Source organism: Nylanderia fulva, unplaced genomic scaffold, assembly GCF_048542155.1.
Source record: "Nylanderia fulva isolate GAGA-0341 unplaced genomic scaffold, ASM4854215v1 Scaffold178, whole genome shotgun sequence".
In the NCBI taxonomy this organism is placed as follows: domain Eukaryota; kingdom Metazoa; phylum Arthropoda; class Insecta; order Hymenoptera; family Formicidae; genus Nylanderia; species Nylanderia fulva.
The window spans coordinates 89,090-106,937 of record NW_028190033.1 but is presented as its reverse complement, the minus strand read 5'-3'; the positions used below and the strand labels follow the sequence as shown (position 1 = coordinate 106,937).

The following is a 17,848-nucleotide window of genomic DNA, read 5'->3' as shown; positions in this document are numbered from 1 at the left end:
TGAGAGGACCCCACACGTCACGTCTCCGTCCTTGAGAGGGGCCCAGGCGCCCCGGACGGGAGGGCAATGCTCGCCCGCCAAGGACACGTGGCCCCCTTTCATTCTTAGCCCCCACGGCTGCGACCTCCCTTCGCCCCGTTAGAGGTCAGAGTTCACCCGCAACCGGTGGGGCCCCTCCTTCACGGAGGGTGTGGGGTGGGGAGGGGAGCGCCTAGGCGCTCCCTTGTCCCTCCCGACACCCTCATGCGGCGTCGATTATCGACGCCGGTATGTAGCGGGCCCCCCCACCCCCACCGCCGCGGACGGCTGCACCTGTGGGCACGACCGCCAGCGTCGGGGAGGAAAAGGGAGGCACGCCCCCGCCCTTCGACCCCGCCGGGGGTGCCGTTAAGCACCCCGGACCCCCGAGTCGATGCCTGGCCGGCCGTCGGAAGTCCACGCAAAGTGGACACCTCAGGCCGGACAGGCATCCCACCTCCTTGTGGCCAGGGGAGCCGCAGCGGTAGCAGCGGCTACCCCTGTCCACCGCCGAGGTGCACCGGCGCCATGTGTGCCCAACACACAGGCACCGGTAGCACCTCGGCGCCCCCATCACATTGGCGACGGTCACTCCGCCGCCAACTAATGGCTGGAAAGCCCCTCCACCACAACCGGAATTATGATAGCTCTGTCGGCGTTCGACCCCGAGTAGCAAAATCCGCAGGATTCTCTATTGTAGGTACGTGTCGCCATCGATCGGCCGGCAATAATTCCTGGACGGCTGCTACTCGATTAGCGACAAACGGCTTCCGTCGAGAGGGGTGACCTCTTAACCATGCCAGGACCACCTCGGCGTCCGTCCATGCGTAGATATTATCCGTAGATATGCCAAGCCCTTCTGCGGTAAGTCGTAGTAATCGCGCCATTAGCAAGACGCCGCATAGCTCCAGACGTGGTATTGAGACTGGCTTCACGGGAGCTACCTTAGTCCTTGCGACCAGAAGGCTCACTCTATTGGTCCCAAAGGATTCACTGGAGGCACCACGCACGTACACTGCGGCAGCATACGCCCTTGTCGAGGCGTCCGAAAACCTATGCAACTCGATTGGGTAGTCGTCTGAAACACTCGTCCACCTTGGAACGGTCAAGTTATCCAAGTCGGAGAGAGTAGATGCAAACCTTAGCCAGAAGTCCCTTAACCTTGGTGGAAGGTCCTAGTCCCACTCCAACCCTGCAATCCAGAGATCCTGTAGCAATATCTTGGCGGTTATCAACACAGGGGCCGCCCAACCCATTGGGTCGAAAAACCTCGCCAGGTCAGAGAGGATACGGAGGCGTACAATGCCCTGGAAAGGGCAAACTGGGCAACCAGCACCGATGGAAGAGTAGCCATCTACAGACGCGAAACTAGGACCTCCCCGCCATGTAATGTATTATGGGCAGGGGAGGGGCACGTCGGCGTTTCTTGGGGGCAATTGGTGGTGGCTGGCATCTACATTTCACCCAATATCGCGGCCACGGAATACGAGGCCAAACTAGAGGCCCTGTCGCGCAAGTTGGGTAAATGCCAGACACCATCAAATGTAATAGTCCTGGGGGATTTCAACGCCCACTCGGGCGTTTGGGGATCCCCCAAAGAGGACTGGAAAGGAAAGGCAGTCCTGGCCTGGGCGTCGCAGCGGAACCTCGTGTTGATTAACACGGGAGACACTCACACCTGTGTGAGGTCGCAGGGGAGGTCTATAATAGATTTAACGTGGGCAACCCCCTCTGCGGCCGGATTAATCGAAGGGTGGAAAGTGGAGACGGAGAGAGAAACATTATCCGATTACCGGTATATAACCTTCTCTGTCTCCGCCTTTAAACGGGAGGTGCTGCGGCGCCGCAAGGCCTTGGACAGCCTTCAAAGAAGATGGGCCCTAAAGAAAATAGACGTCGACCGATGGATGGCTGCCGTTATCGGTGCTGGTGCAACAATGGAGGGATTCAATGGGTGGGATCTGACCACACAACAAGAAAGGCTGTCGCAGGCCGTTGTACAGGCCTGCGATATAGCCATACCAAGGGTCAGGTCCCTTCCATCAAAATGTATGTACTAGTGGTCGGAAAAGATAGCGGAGCTGAGGCGTACTTCCGACCACCAAAGAAGGAGGATCAATAGGAATCCCGAGGATCCAAACTACGAGGAAGGATGGAGGGCGTACCGAGCCGCACGAGACGCCCTCCGTATAGCAATAAGGAACGCGAAGGCGAGGTCCTGGGAGGAGCTTCTCCTCTCCCTAGATAAGGACCCGTGGGGACGTCCGTACCGTATGGTGCTGAAGAAGCTTAAGGGAGCGGCGTCCCCCTTGACGGAGTCCTTGGACCCCCATTTCGTCCAACAAATAGTGAACATCCTCTTCCCGGTCATGCACGCGGGCATGCACCCTATGTGTGACAGGGAGTTTGACTGGGAGGAGGAAGAGATGGGGGTCACGGGGGAGGAGCTCATGGGCGCCATCAAAGGGATAAAAAGCGGAAAAGCTCCCGGTCCCGATGGCGTCCATGGAAAGCTGTGGGGCCTCGCCCATAAAGAATTAGGGGAGGAGATGAGGCAGCTGTACAACAGCTGTAAAACTGTTGTACAGCTGCCTCAAGGAGGGAAAATTCCCCCCAGCCTGGAAGAAGGCGAAATTAGTCCTTCTTCCAAAGGAGGGAAAGTCGAGGGACCAGCCTTCCGCATACAGGCCGATTTGCCTGCTCGACGAGGCGGGGAAAATCCTCGAAAGGATAATCCACCGCCGTCTCGTTGGGCACTTGTCTCGGAGTAGATCCACAAATCTGCACGAGGAGCAATATGGCTTCCGCACCGGGCGGTCGACAATAAACGCGATTAGTCGTGTCCGCTCGGAGGCGGAGGCCACTATGGAAAGGGGCGGGGTGTTGTTGGCGGTATCGTTGGATATCTCCAACGCTTTCAACACCCTGTCCTGGCACCGGGTATCCGAGGCGCTCGACATACACGAGGTGCCCGGATACCTGGCAGCCATTGTAGTGGACTACTTCCGGGACAGGACGATAACATATATCGATGGAGAGGCAAATGTATGCGAGAGGGCAATGTATTGCGGGGTTCCGCAGGGATCAGTACTCGGTCCGCTCCTGTGGAACCTCACATATAACTCGGTCCTTCGGACCAACCTCCCCCCGGCTGTAAAGCTATCTGTTACGCGGATGATACGCTGATACTGGCCGGGGGAAAAGACTGGGGGAGAGCAAAGGCGTTAGCGGAGTTGGTTGTGGGACGGGTCGTGCGCAGCGTTAAAGAACTAGAACTGAGGGTGGCGCCCCAAAAGACAGAAGCTGTCTACTTCTACAATGGACGCAAAGGGGCGCCACCCAGGACGGAGATAATGATGGAGGAAACCCCTGTCTTGGTGGGGACTCAGATAAAGTATCTGGGTCTCTATTTGGATGGGAAGTGGACCTTCCGCGAACACTTCAACCGGATCGCCCCGAGAGTGGAGCGGGCGGCGATATTGCTAAGTCGCCTCCTGCCGAACCTCAGGGGGCCGAATGCGGGTGTGCGCAGGCTGTACGCCGGGACAGTCCACGCGATGGCGCTGTACGGATCCCCAATATGGGTGGCAAAAATGGAGGCCACCCGCAAACTGCGGGACACCATGTGTCAAGTGCAAAAGCGGGTGGCAAACCGCGTGTGTCGGGGATACCGTACGGTGAGCTGGACAGCCGTGGGAGTGACGGAAGGGATTCCCCCCCTGAACATCCTGGCTAACATGCACTCGCATGTATACTGGCGATTGCGGGGTATTCGGGAGAAGGGGATAATTTCCACGGCAAGGGACCGGCGTGCATTGAAGGTCCACGCCCGGCAGGACGCTGTCGACCAGTGGATAGAGCTCTTGGAGAGACCGGGGCTCCCGGGGCAGCGGACTGTCGGGGCCATCCGGCCCTGTCTACGCGAGTGGATAGACAGGGCCAAGGGAGGGGTTACATATAGGATGGCACAGGTGCTTACCGGGCATGGTTGCTTTGGTGAGTACCTGTGCCGTATCGGAAAGGAGCGCACGACCCGTTGCGTCCATTGCGGGCACAAGCGGAACGATGCGCAGCACACACTGGAGGTGTGTGCTGCATGGAACGAAGAAAGGAGGGAGCTCGTGTCCGCGGTGGGCGCGGACCTCTCGCTTCCGGCCGTAATTGCGGCTGCGGTCGGGAGTGAGAACAAATGGAAGGCCTTCTCCTCCTTCTGCGAAAGTCATGAGGCAGAAGGAGAAGAGGGAGAGGGAGCGAGAACGGGAGGGACAGAGGAGAAGGCCTCCCAATGAGGAGGGGAGCGAAAGGGAGGACAAGGATGTGAATAGGAGTCAACTCCCCCCCCCCTCAAAGAACGGCGTCGGACACGGAACACGGCGCCGACATAGATCCGGGATGAAATTAATGGGAGGGGGGTGGGGTGGGATGTACATACCGTCTCGTCCCCATCTCCCCTCCCAAGCCCGGAGAGAGGGATATAAAAAAGGGAAGTGATAGAGAAGGTGGTGGAAGCGGGGGGGGGTCTCCCCCGGTGTAGCCGTGTGAGACCCTCCCCCCTGCGGGGAGGCGGGGGCTGCCGGCTGCCGGCCGTGGGACCTAGGTCCCTCGGCCGGCGGATGGACGGCCCTCCGCCTTCCCAGGGTGCCGGCCTCTCTCCTCCCCCTGTGGGGGAGGAGAGATGCTGGCCTTTTTCCTCCCCGGCGGTGGTGGCCGGCCCTCAATTCCCTTTGGGACAGAGGGGGGCCCCCATCAACGGGGTTGTGGGGGTTAGCGCCGTCGGGCCTTAGGGCCCGGCGTCGCTGACCGCCCACGCGTGGGAGGGACGGGGGTGCCTGGCCGCTTGCCCGCCCGCCGGTGACTCACAAGAGTCGGCCGGCGGGGGGGGGTGGGCGGTCCTGCGCCCTCGTCCAGCCGGGGTCTCTTCAAGGAGAGACCCCGGCGTTAACGTCGGGTGCCGGCGGCCGAGCCTTGAATCCCTTTTGGGGTAGGGGTGGTTGCCACGGCACCCGGCAGTGGGGGGGGGGGGTTTAGGCCTCGGCCTGATTCCCATTGCACGCGGTTCCCCTCCCGCGAGGGAGCGAGGGTCTGTCGCCCTCCCGCCGAGAAAGATGCCCAGGGTCGGGCATTCTCGGCCGGAGGGAGCAACCCTCGCGAGAGAAGTCACCTCCCCCCAGAGGTGGTTTCCCTGAGAGGGCTCCCCTCGGTTGGCGGTCGAATTCGGCTACCCTTCGGGTGCCGGGGGGAACCCCAAGGGGGGCGGGGGGTGACGGCCCGAGCGGGCATACTCGTGTCGTGACCCCGCCCCCCAAAACCAACGGGAGGGCGCGGCGTGGGGTTGATACCGCCCTGCGTCGCAACCGCGAAGACCTGCACTTGCGGGGGGAAGGGTGCCGCCTTCAGCGGCAACCTTCCCAGGAGGAATTAATCCGGGGGGGCGGCTAGTAGGCATGGGATACCAGCATCCTGGCCGCCCCCTAATAACGCCCGAGAAGGTATCCGTAGTGGTTTTAGTGAGGTATGTCTTGCGCCCCCTGACCAATCCATTCGTGGATCGGCCAAGGGGAGCAAGAAGTCCCACATAACCACCCGCCCTCTACCCGGAGGGCGGGGGTATCCATGAGGATTTCCATTACGTAAAAAAAAAAAAAAAGGTCAGAGAGGATCGACCTCTTGGTGGGATTTCGGACCGAAGTCAAATTCGGAACTGCTCGCAAGTGAAGAGCATTCTCGTCAGGAGTCCAGAGCACCCCTCGTGTCCCCACGCTGTTTGATGCCCCGATAAGTCGTTCCTCTTGATTTCCTTCTGGACATAGTGATGGGTGTGTGCTGGCCCATTTGCTCAATTGCTGCGAGGATGTCCACTATTTGTTGTCTCAGCTTTAGAGCCTTTTCCATCGTGTTTGCTCCTGCCAGTACGTCGTCCACGTATATGTTGGACCGTATGACACTCGCGCCGAGTGGAAATCGCTCCCCTTCATCTAGAACGAGTTGCTGCAGCGTGCGAATGGCCAGATATGGTGCCGACGTCGTACCGTAGGTGACGGTGGTGAGTCTAAATTCCTTTACTTCTGTAGCAGGGGGGTGTCCGCCAGAGGATCCGCTGGAAATCCGTGTTGTCTCGATGTACGCGTATTTGGCAAAACATCTTAACAATGTCCGTCGTGAATGCAAACTGTACTAAACGCCAGCGAGACAGCACCAGCCAGAGATCCATTTGTAATCTAGGCCCAGGCAGAAGCGTTTCGTTCAAGGACACACCTGTCGATGTTCCGAAAAAAGAGTTGAAGACTACTCTTATTTTTCCAGGCGGGTCCGTGGCTTTGATGACGGCGTGGTGTGGCATGTAGTACACTTCTCCTGTAGCCACTCCCTCGTCCGGCACTGGCTCCATATGATCTAGGGAAAGATAAGAATTTATAAATTCGTTATAGCTATTTTTCAGTAGAGTCTCGCTAGACACCGCTCGGCTGTCAAGAGCTGTTGCAGAGCCCCTGGTCGGGAAGCTCCGAGTCCGATCGACGGATTCCGTTTCCGAGGAAGATGCACTATGTATCGTCCCTGATGGTCGCGAGCATCGGTTTCTTCAAACAGTTGCTCGCACAGGTCTTTCTCTGGTGTGAAGATCTTCGCCGCTGGCATTTCCTCCAGCTTCGAGAAGCGAAGCAGATCCCGTTGTATATCAGTTATAACCGTAGTGGATGGACGTTCACACCGGTCGGTAGCGCATCCGCCGGTCCCACAAAGAGGCCCATGAGGACCCATCCGAATACGGTTTGTTGAGCGGTTGGCTCACCAATGGGCCCTCGCTTGATACCATTCTCGAGTATCATACCCATTACATCTACCCCGAGGATGGCAAGCTGTAGACCCTTTAAATAAGGCCAATCCCCCTTTAGAATCCGCTTCCCTGGAGTGATCGTGGTGAGTTTAGCTAATACCAGCGCCCTCGGTAGTGCAATTCGCAGAGACGGTGATCGATCAGAGCCGATCATCAGAGCGACCGCTTGAGTTGCCTTTCCTGTTGTAACATCCTGAAGTCCGGAGACGGTGACATTGACTCGTTTCCGAGCGAGCCTCAGCTGCTGCACCACTCGTTCCGAGACAAACGATGCCTCCGACCCTGAGTCCAACAAGGCCCTGACCGTAACTGCGCGTCCAGATTCTCCAATTAGTTTGATCAGTGCTGTCGTAAACAGTACTGTGTTGGATACTAAGCTGGATAGCGCGGAAACATTTGTCGATTCTTCCGAGGGCCCGGTTTAGAAAGCGCATCGCTCGTCTCGATGGGTTCTCTTGTGCCTTGTTGCTACGTCACCTCGGTTTCTGTAATGTGCAACAGGGAGTGATGCTTTTCATGGCAATGACGGCATCGATTAGTCGATGGACATGAGCCCACCAGATGTCCTTGCCCTAGACAATTAAAACAGACCTTCTTCTTCCGCACTTGTTCACGACGCTGATCGGCAGTGCAGGCCTTGAACCTTGCACAGGTCCTTATCGTATGCCGTTCCTTGCACACAGGACAAGAGGCCTTTCCTTCATCGTTCCCGGTAGAGGTGGCATGAGACGAGACATCATCCCTGCGTCCCGTTTTCTTAGGCGTGGCCAAGTTGAATGCCGGTAGTGATGCCCGCGGCCCCGCAGCATCCAATGCCTTTGCGCGAGTGAGCAGAAAATACTTCAGATCCTCAAAGGTCGGAAAGTCTTGATTTGATTTTGAAAAAGACTCCCATAGTAATCGTGTCGCATGGTCTAGTTTGTCCACTAGAATGTGCACAAACCAGTCGTCCCAGTGTTCAACTGGCCCTTTTAGTGCTTGAAAGGAGCGAGCTGCTTGATTGGCTGTACTCAGCAAGCGCCCGATCTCTGCAGCTGTCGACTTCACGATCGGCGTACTAGACAAGAGCAGTCGCATATGTGTTGCCATTAAAACACTCCGGTTATCATACCGCGAAACAAGCTCGTCCCACGCGAGCGCGTATCCTTCCGTCGTAATCTCAATATTGGCCACGATGGCCGCCGCTTCTCCGGTGAGACTTGCTCTCAGATATTGAAGCTTTTGGGTCGGAGTAAGGCCGTCGACGTCGTAAACTAGAGACTTAAATAAATCTCGAAAGCCTTCCCATGCCAATTGATTACCGTTAAATGTCGGAAGACTTATCTTCGGTAGCTGAATCTGTTTGAGGACGGAGGACGCATCGCTTTTTCCCACCGCGGAATCTACTAATTTTGCCGGCGGCATGATAGACACGATTCGAGATTTTACTGCCACGTAATTGTCTTCTGTTGCTCCGTAGATATCCTTCCTTATATACTCGGAGGCATCCACATTTTCAAATGAGAGAATTTGATCATGCGCATCCAGAAACCGTGACCAGTAAGTCTCGAGCAATTCGAGACGAGTCGCTAAATAAGTACGCGTCACTTTGTCTTTTCCGATCTTTATAGAATTTTCCCAGAAACGCTCTATATATCCGACTGTGAGTAATTGTTTTTTAATAGCAATATCCATGTCGGAGCAGTGCAGCGAGTCTTGAGCGCGCGTGAAAAAAGGGAATCACACAGCTGATCGCTGATGCGGAGCAGCGGGCGCTCGAACTGAGGGCAAAGAAAGCGCGGAACAGCGAGCTCTCCAACCGTAGGCGAGGAAAGCGCGGAGCGCGGTACGCGGCACTGTGCGAATTAGTTAGTTTAATAGATAAAATAGAGCTGCACTAGTAACCAACTGTTACCGTGCACAATGTCCCAGTATCCACCCACGGGCATCCGGCTCGAAGGACCAATGTTCTCGATTCTCCGTTCGGAAAGCTCCGATAAATCGGCTGTAGGTTGATTTGTGAAGACGAGGATGTCGTGGATGGATCGTAGAGAGGAAAGATCACGCGTCACCGCACTCAGAGCTTCACTTCACGGATTATATTTTATCTAGGCTCAATTACAAATAATTTAATTGACGGTATTCGATTGCTCTCGAATGCTTGTTATTCTCGCAGTTCTGGCAGGCGAGACCGGCGACTAACCGCCGGTAAACCCCGCGTAGGAATTCGCGGAGCCTCATTCTTTTGCCCCGAGCTCCTCGATCCACCCGTTGACAAAGGGAATAGACTCCGCGATATAGAATAAACCGTGTCGCAAAATATCGTCACGGTGACTCCTTATACAAAGATGTTTTGATAGCATCTGTTTATGTGACGACTCGATCTCGATCATCACCGGTGCGCGCTAAATCGATTTGCGAACACTCTTGGTTTGAGATCACTATATTTCACTATATTACAAGTTCCATATATAAATTAATCTCGAAACTTACATATGGAGAAATAGGCGCGAAAAATATAGGTCCGAAAAGTCGCTAAATTAAAAAAAAACATCATATTTATAAAAAAAATAATATTCTACTAACGATCTACTAACAAAGGCTGAAGAAATAGGATCTACTAACGTGGCTGAAGAAATAGCTTATCGGGTAAGCACGCCAAGTATAGAACACATCGCTTGTTCGAAATCGAACCATCCAAATTGAAAACGCTGCAAAACTAAAAGCATTAATAATGCCATGCATTATTCTCATGCATCATGCCACAAGCAATTAAAATTAAATTGTAATTTTGCATTATGTAATAAGCGCTCGGCCGCAGGGATACGTTTACCCCGCTCTTGCGAAAAGAAGCGATCGCTCTATCTCGCTTTAAAACGACGAAATAAACACCGCGGTCGCGCGAGAGGAGACAAAAAATACATGTACTAATAACAAATATTCACCAGAGTACAAATAAACAATTACACGAGAATGTTTTTATTGCCCTTAACCGAACTATCGAATGTTCTAAAACTTCGCGAATTTTTTCGAATCTAATGCCTATATAACTCTTCTCTCAAGCGCCCATGGTGCTCTTTCCGTTTGGCTAGTCGACGCAAACAGAGTGCGAATCTTAAACCGAAAAAACGTGATAGCTTGTCTCTTTTTTCGTGCACTTTCTCCGTTGCTTGCAAACCGCTATACAATTATATTCTCGACTCGGCTTTTCGTTTATGGTTAATTCTTCTCGGTTTATTAAGTGTAACTTTTTTTGATGTGTTAGTACAATAAATATCTTTGTGTTAACGTTACGCGTGCGCTCGTGTGAAGTGAACTTTATTCCGACCAGCTTCCGATTCCTTAATCCGCATTCCGTCTTGCACATTATTTTGGTTCTTCGAGCCGGATCTTCTGGAACTTCCTTCTACGTTCAGTGCTCATGGACGCGGTTGTGAACAGTGTCGGGAACTTTTGCACCTGAAAGACAGAACGAGTAAGATATGACGAACACAAAGACAAAGTAAAAGGTATTATACAAACAGACAAAGTAAAAGGCGTTGAACAACAAAAAATAAAAGTCACTGTGTTATCTATATCTTCAGTATTCAAGGAAACCTTATTTTGGCCATCGGCATTTCACGAAGCGAATTCCAAGGAAACGAATCGTGTTCGTAGGCGTAAAGAGAAAGTTCCAGCTGTTGTTAGTTCATTGCAATGGAAGGAATATTATAAAAAGAAAGAAAATAAGAAACAAGAAATATTTCTACAAAAAGAAGAAAAAAAGGAAGCGTGAAGAAGAAACAAGAGAAATTTTAGAAATAAAAAGAAAAAAGCAGGAAGCCGAAGAGAAAAAACAGCGTATTTCCAAAGAAGCTAAAGAAGCTCAGAAAGGTCAAGATGCTTAAGTTCAAAAAGCTAAGAAGACTAGTCAAAAAAGACTGCACGCAAGAAAAAAAAATTTTAACGTTTGGGAAATAATTATTTCATTTGGAAATAAGTTTCAAATACGCTTAGTGGACATCAATTGGACAAATTTTATATTTTTTATTATTTATTTTTATTTTTTATTTTTTATTACTGCTATCGTTTGAAAATTATTTGGGCAAATTTAGGAATGTTTGCATAATTTAGAAACTCATAGTTTATTTATAATTAGAGAAAATGAATTTAGAGCGAATAGTTAGTAGACATAACTTTTTTTTATGTAATCAATTTTATTTAAGATCACCGTCGTTTGTCCTTTGTCAGCCTTTGTGACAATAATATCGTCGTTATCTTTTAGAAATTTTTTGACTCAGCAAAACATCTAAGAATATATTTGTACAACCGGCTCGCGAAAAGTCGCCCTTTACGCACATGATGGGATTTTAGAAAGGGCTCCCTTTCCACGCATCGGTCACACAAAATATCGTAGCCAACATGTGCGGGTCATAAATCGGCCGATCGTGCGGATTGTTACACTCGGCTTCGCCTCGTGCGCCAAACTTCCGCACTCTTGGGGGATTTACGATCCCCCGTACTTGTTAGCTAATATACTATTAATTGATATATAAGTGACATGTATGTGCAATCGTTAATTTAATTTTTAAATTTAATTAGTTAATTAATTTATTAATTTTAAAACAAATATAATATAATTACAATTGTTAATAAAAATAATAATTAAAATAATAATTCGTGTGTGTCCGAACTTTTCTATCATTCGTAGATGCGATAGTTAAACACGTGGCCCCAGACAATATGCATGTCTTAAAGATATACTTAAGAACGTCTTTTTTATGACGTCTTTCAGACTTTACCAAAAGACGTCTAGAAGACATCTTAAAGGCATTTAATTTAAGACGTCTTTTTTAAATGTATAAGCGGACATGGAGACATCCCCAATGTTTTCCTTATAACCTAAATACATCCTCAGATTTTACACGAATAAATTCTCTAAGAATGGATATCTGAATATCTGATGGACACATCTCGGATTATAAAACTTTTTTGCTATATGGGAAGAGAAGCGCACCTTATTGCCTTGTCGCGCGCTTTTATTTAAAAATATGTTTTAATTTAATCTTAAAAAAATAATATAAAATAAAATTTGTCACCTGGGTATCGATTGTGTAACTTTTTCTAAAGTGAAAACGTAAAAAGTGAAAAAATTCTGCTAATTATTGCACGCATTAATTTTAAAATGAAATCGATTTGTGATTAGAAGACATTTTTAATAATTTTTAATAATTTGATTACGACACTAATTTCAAAATCAATGCAAAAAATTACCACAATCATGCCAGAGTATTAATATATCTGTAGCAAAAACATTGAAAAACTCTTTTTTACTGTTTGCAACTAATTTTTAAAAACCAAAATATATCTTTAAAATCTTGATTTTAAATGTATTTTTAAAGGTATACTTTAAACGAAGTAAATCCAATCATGTATCGTAAATAAACACGCATAACATACGAAGCAATAATGCCCCATAAGCAAGTTTCTTTTTAGTTCAGAACTATAAATCGATTTATACTCGAGACTAACCTAAGAAGTGTTCTTCAGCTTCTCTTGGCTTGCTGACTGCATCTAGCTCTCTCGCCAGATGCGTCATTTGAAGTAGGTCCGGCCGATGTTCTCGGCGATCAGCCTGATCATGTCGCTATGATTCCCGTCTTGCAATACATCATGATTGCCGCATCATGATCGCCGATAGCGACGTAGAGCGCCTCAGCGTGACAAAATTCACCGACCTGTTGCAAGCTCTTGGCATGTCTAGCTAGCACTTAATTGGCTTTTTCGCTCTTTATGTATTCCTGAGCCACTTGGTGCACGCGCATCCAGTCGCCTAACTGTACATGAATTTTTACGGCGCGTTGCGCATTTCCGGCGCGTAGAGGCAAAGAGGCTTTCCGCCAAGTTTCGTTCGCCGATCGACAAAAAATATTCACCCAATTTTTCGCATTGCTGACGGATCTCATCGTCATCCTCAATTACCTGAGAGAAAAAGAGAAGACAATAAAGAGATATAACAAAAGATCTAAAAGTCTGATTGCAAGAAAATAAGTAAATTCAAAATAAATATTGTAAATACTTAGGTCGCGAAAAAAAATTTTTTTGCATCCTATTTTATTTTCTTTTTCTTTATTTTATCTTACATAAGGCAAATATTTAAAATGCAATTAGTATACCTGTGTAATCTGAGAAGCTTTTCTCCATTGTAGCGCGTTAATAGTGGCGTTTAACGCTAATAAAGTCTCTTCCGCTTCGATAAAATGATTAATGGCGGCATCGGAGTAACCATTCGCTGCCAAATGTTTTCCCTAATTTCTTTCAAGCTCGACTACCAAAGTGGGGTCAACTTTGCGCGCTAAATTAAGTGCTCTGGTAAACACGCCCGCTTGAGCGTAGCAATTGATCGCTTCGGAATCAGCGTTGGTTTTCTCTAACAGTTCTCCAGCGAGTTCTATGAGATCAGTAGAGTAGCTTTGAAGCCATTAATAATCTCCTCAATGATTTGCTCGTCCTCCAGCAGTTTATTATCGGCGAGAACTAGTCTAGTGGCTCGCCCGGGGTGACGTGCTTCCAAGTAAAGCTTAACTGCTCTTCGGGGATTTGTGGTCCCTATGATGGACGCTGCGCGAGCTGCTTGACCGCTATCTAGCCAAATGACGGTCCCGCAATTCTGACAAATCGCTCCAATTCTGGACTCTGGGCCAAGTTCAAAGCGTCCTCCCAGTGCCAATAGCGCTGATACATGTCCGGTGCTTTATTCAGCTCGTTTTGCTCTAGATAGATCATCTCGGCAGTTTTCAAATCGCTGTTTAATATTGCCAGCCGGGCCCAACAGTCTAGATTCGCCAAGGGATCATTGCCTGTCTCTTTGGTACTTATAATCGATCTTGAAGCATAATAAAAAATATAAGATAAAAGAGAACAAAAAAAAATTATAATTTATAAGAAAATACCTCAGCAATTTCTTTCTAATTATATATATATATATATATATATATTAATTATGTCATATAATTAATTACATAATTAATTTTTTTATGACAATTTTTTTTAAAGTACTCCTTTTTAATTTGCACTTTTTTTCATCTCTGTACGATAATTAGGCGCTGAGTTATTAATATTTGAAATCAGCGAATATTTTTGGTAGGTGATTTAATATTTTTGAACGGTAGTATATGTGTGGGTGTATATAATACATACATACATACATACATACATATAGATATATATATATATTAATTTATAAAGAAAATAATTTTATTAAAATACCTTTGTTACAGTAAAAACGATTATATAAAAAAAAAGCATTTGAAATGAAATAATTGTCGAATTTTATCACATGACACTAATTTCAAAATTAATGCAAAAAATTACCACGCCGAGCCAGAGTACTAATATATCAAGAACATTATTGCAAAACTCTTTTTTACTGTTTGCAACTAATTTTTAAAAACCAAAATATAGCTTTAAAATCTTGATACTTAAAACAAAGTAAACCCATCAATTATATATCGTAAATAAACATGCACAACATACAAAGCAACAATGTCCCATAAATAAGTTTGCTTGGAAACACAATGATAATAAGAAAAATTTGTATACCTGAACTCTTCGCTGTCTGAACTCAATTATTCGATATGAAGAAAAACTTGAATAAAATCGCTAAGACTAGACCACTTTGCATGTGTGACATTCTCAATATGTACAGCAACTTGTTTGTTCTTCATATTTAAACTTTGCTTCCTGAAAAGATACAAAGATTAAATTATTATAGCATTACTGATAACATTACTCAATAATGTAACGGAGTAATGTATTCTGCTACAAGTTCGAGGTTACTTGTAAGCAGATGGCAAAATAATAATTAATTTAGGCATTTAATGCAAAAAAATGTAATGATATAATAGCCGATTAAACTTAATGTGTATTCGCATATCATCGTTGTATATTAATGTAGACAGAAAACATACACCATTGCATATCAAATTTTTGATCTGTCTACAGTAGTCTACATTAAGATGCAACGACGATATACAGATACACATTAAGTTGATTTTGTCATTATATATCATTACATCTTTTTGCATAAAATGCCTAAATAAATTCTTAATTTGCCATGTTCTTACAATTAACTTCAAACTTGCAGAATATTTTGTGTCACACATATTATATTATAATAAAATGTTATAAAAATATTTTTCATAATGCTTTATATATCTTTAAAAAAAGAATTTACATACAAGATAAAAGAGATTACCTTATTTAATCAAAGTTACGCTTTCGTTTTCCTCGCTCGTCGCCCATGCGGTCGCCCGTCGCCCGTCGCCCGTCGGCAGCAAAAATAATAGAGAATGTTCGGCTTGGAACCGCGGAATATGCAAATATATTTAGAAAGCGTAATCCTGCGTAACTCAAATTATATAACACTAGTTCTTTAATTATAATAAAATAATATATACAGTGTTATTATTTTTATAATTTAATTTAATATATATCTATTAAAAATCTTTTAAAAATTTGTTTTAAGATGTCTTTAACGTGTGATGTATAATAGATATCTTTTAAAAATACATTAAAGACATCTTTTAAAAGAAATTATTTAGATATTTTTAATATGTATATTACATAATATGTTAAAGATATCATTTAAAATGTCTTTTCAGATATTTAAAGGTATCTTTTAGAAATTCTACAAAGAAATCTTGAATAAAGTATTTTTAGACATCTTTTAGATATCTCCTGGATATCTTTTAGAAATATCTTGAAGATTTATTTAATGAGATATCTTTTAGATTTCTACAAGATTTCGATGTTTACTGGGTTGCACCTTGTACACTAAACTCATATAATACACACACACACACACACACACTCGCCGCTTCTCGCGCCGCCTTTCTTCGCGAGTTTTTTGTTACGCGCGACATCTTATTACATCTTTGTGCGCTAAGTAAAAAATTGAGGGATTGAATAGACAACTCAACTGTTTGCGATTACTGCTTCTTTATAATTGTTGTAGATAAATTATTGTTATTAAAATTATTATAATTTGCAATTATTATTGCTATTATAAAAATTATTGATAGAGACGCGTAAAGTTAGTGAGAACATTGTGTGAAAAAATGTGTGATGAAAATTATGGACGAACTTATGGAAAAGAGGCGCAATACAACAAGCTATCGATTATCATGCAGGCGGCTAAGCAGACGAAAATCGTCAATAAATAAAAGGTAACATTATTTTACTAATAAACACGGCCGCCGCCAGTAGATATACAAGTTGTATATTGCACAAGGCGCATTAGTAAGGGGGACGCTAAATTAATAATTTCTTAAATTTAATTTTGCAATCAATATATTATAAAAATAAAAAATTGTCGGATTTCAAATTTAATTGCATTTATACTTAGAAAGATTCGTTTTATATGGGCATCAATGACGATAATTAATCTTGATATTACGGTTTGTGATGATTTTTTTGTAACATACTTTATTAGAAAAGGTCAGTATCCGGACATCAATTTTCTAAAGCAGTTCGATGCGCTTCTCAAAACTACTCGAGAAAATTGACTTTAAAGATTTCCGAGTGCTATAAGTTCGGAAAATTTTGATCTACTTTTAGAGCTGTTCATAGCCGAGCGTGTAGCACTCTAGTCTCGTAATATCGGAGTCGCGAGTGATAATTGAAAATAAAAAGATGTTAATTATTATTAAAAAAATTACATTAAAATATATGTTAATTAGCATTTCAACTCGATAAATATTAATAGATATAACATTCAAATAAAAATAAAAAAAAATGCGGCCAGCGAGGATCGAACTAGCGACTCCGATATTACGAGACTAGAGTGCTACGCGCTCGGCTACGAACAGCTTTGAAAGCAGATCAAAATTTTCCGAATTTATAGCACTCGGAAATTTTCAAAGCAAATTTTCTCGAGTACTTTTGAGAAGCGCATCGAACTATTTTAGGAAATTGATGTCCGAATACTGATCTTCAAATTTCATAAGTAATAATTAATTCTATATAAAATCTACATATATGCAATAGTGTTATTGATTTGAGTTTCGCGCATTATTCTCATAAATACATTTATTTATAGGAGACAAGAAAAAATTGAAAAAAGTTTGTATGTTAAATAAAAAAGATGTTTTAAATAAAAAAACAGGTTCACTGAATAACGAAACAGATGTGTTGAATAAAGAAATAATGCAAGTAGATGAAGAGAGAGAGATGAGCGAACTTTTTAGGATGATGTAATTATGCATGATAATTTAACGGCAATGGACATTGAAATAAATATAGATAAGGAAAGAATAATACAAGAGCACAATGATACATTATAGATAATAATGAGCAAACTTTTGAGGATGATATAATAATGTATAGCGAATTAGCTGCAATGGGTCTCGAAATAGATAATACAAATAAGGAAATAACGACAAATACATTGAGTGATAATGAATTGGAAAATATATTAGAGAACAGTGAGACTGAAGAAAGTAACACTTTAATAACAGATAACAATATAGATGCGTTCCGCATAGAAAGTATCAGTATGCCAGAAAAATGTATCGTAGATTTTTCCTATCTTTTTGAACAATTGCATAAAAAATTTGATAATCACAGTCACAGAATAAAATGTAGTTTTTGTGACTTAGTATTTATTGGTGCTCGAGCATATGGACTCAAAAATAAATTTTATTTCAAATGCCGAATGTGTAATTTTGAAAGCTTTATCTGGAGTGAGCCGTCCCCTGACAAAAGTTTAAATGTAAATATAGGAGCAGTGGCTGGCGCAATACTAACTGGTACAGGATAAACACAGTTACAAGAAAGTTGCGCTGCTATGAATATCAAGTGCATGACCAAAAAAACCTATGAAAAGACCCATGAAACTGTTGCTAAAGCATTTGCAAAAATTACAGAAGAAAGCATGAATGCTGCTGCGAATGAAGAACGTGAGTTGGCATTACAACGCAATGAAATAATTACCATAATAGAATACCATATATAGCAGTAAAAGGTGACGGAAGCTGG

At 45.1% G+C, this 17,848-nt stretch overlaps 2 protein-coding genes across 2 annotated transcripts; one reads left to right on the top strand and one right to left on the bottom strand.

Moving 5' to 3' along the window:
- The first annotated feature begins 864 nt into the window (after window positions 1-864).
- On the top strand, window positions 865-2,078 carry LOC146723663 (uncharacterized). The gene is made up of 2 exons (XM_085481368.1): window positions 865-1,088; window positions 1,259-2,078. Exons 1-2 carry the CDS (start codon window positions 865-867, stop codon window positions 2,076-2,078), a joined length of 1,044 nt encoding a protein of 347 aa, XP_085337494.1.
- A 3,667-nt stretch (window positions 2,079-5,745) lies between these two features.
- On the bottom strand, window positions 5,746-8,527 carry LOC114942698 (uncharacterized). Its single transcript, XM_029318118.2, has 5 exons — window positions 7,402-8,527; window positions 6,720-7,162; window positions 6,474-6,663; window positions 6,189-6,411; window positions 5,746-6,115 (listed from the first exon to the last, which is right to left on the bottom strand). The coding sequence occupies exons 1-5, from the start codon at window positions 8,525-8,527 to the stop codon at window positions 5,746-5,748; spliced, it is 2,352 nt and encodes a 783-aa protein (XP_029173951.2).
- Window positions 8,528-17,848: the final 9,321 nt, after the last annotated feature.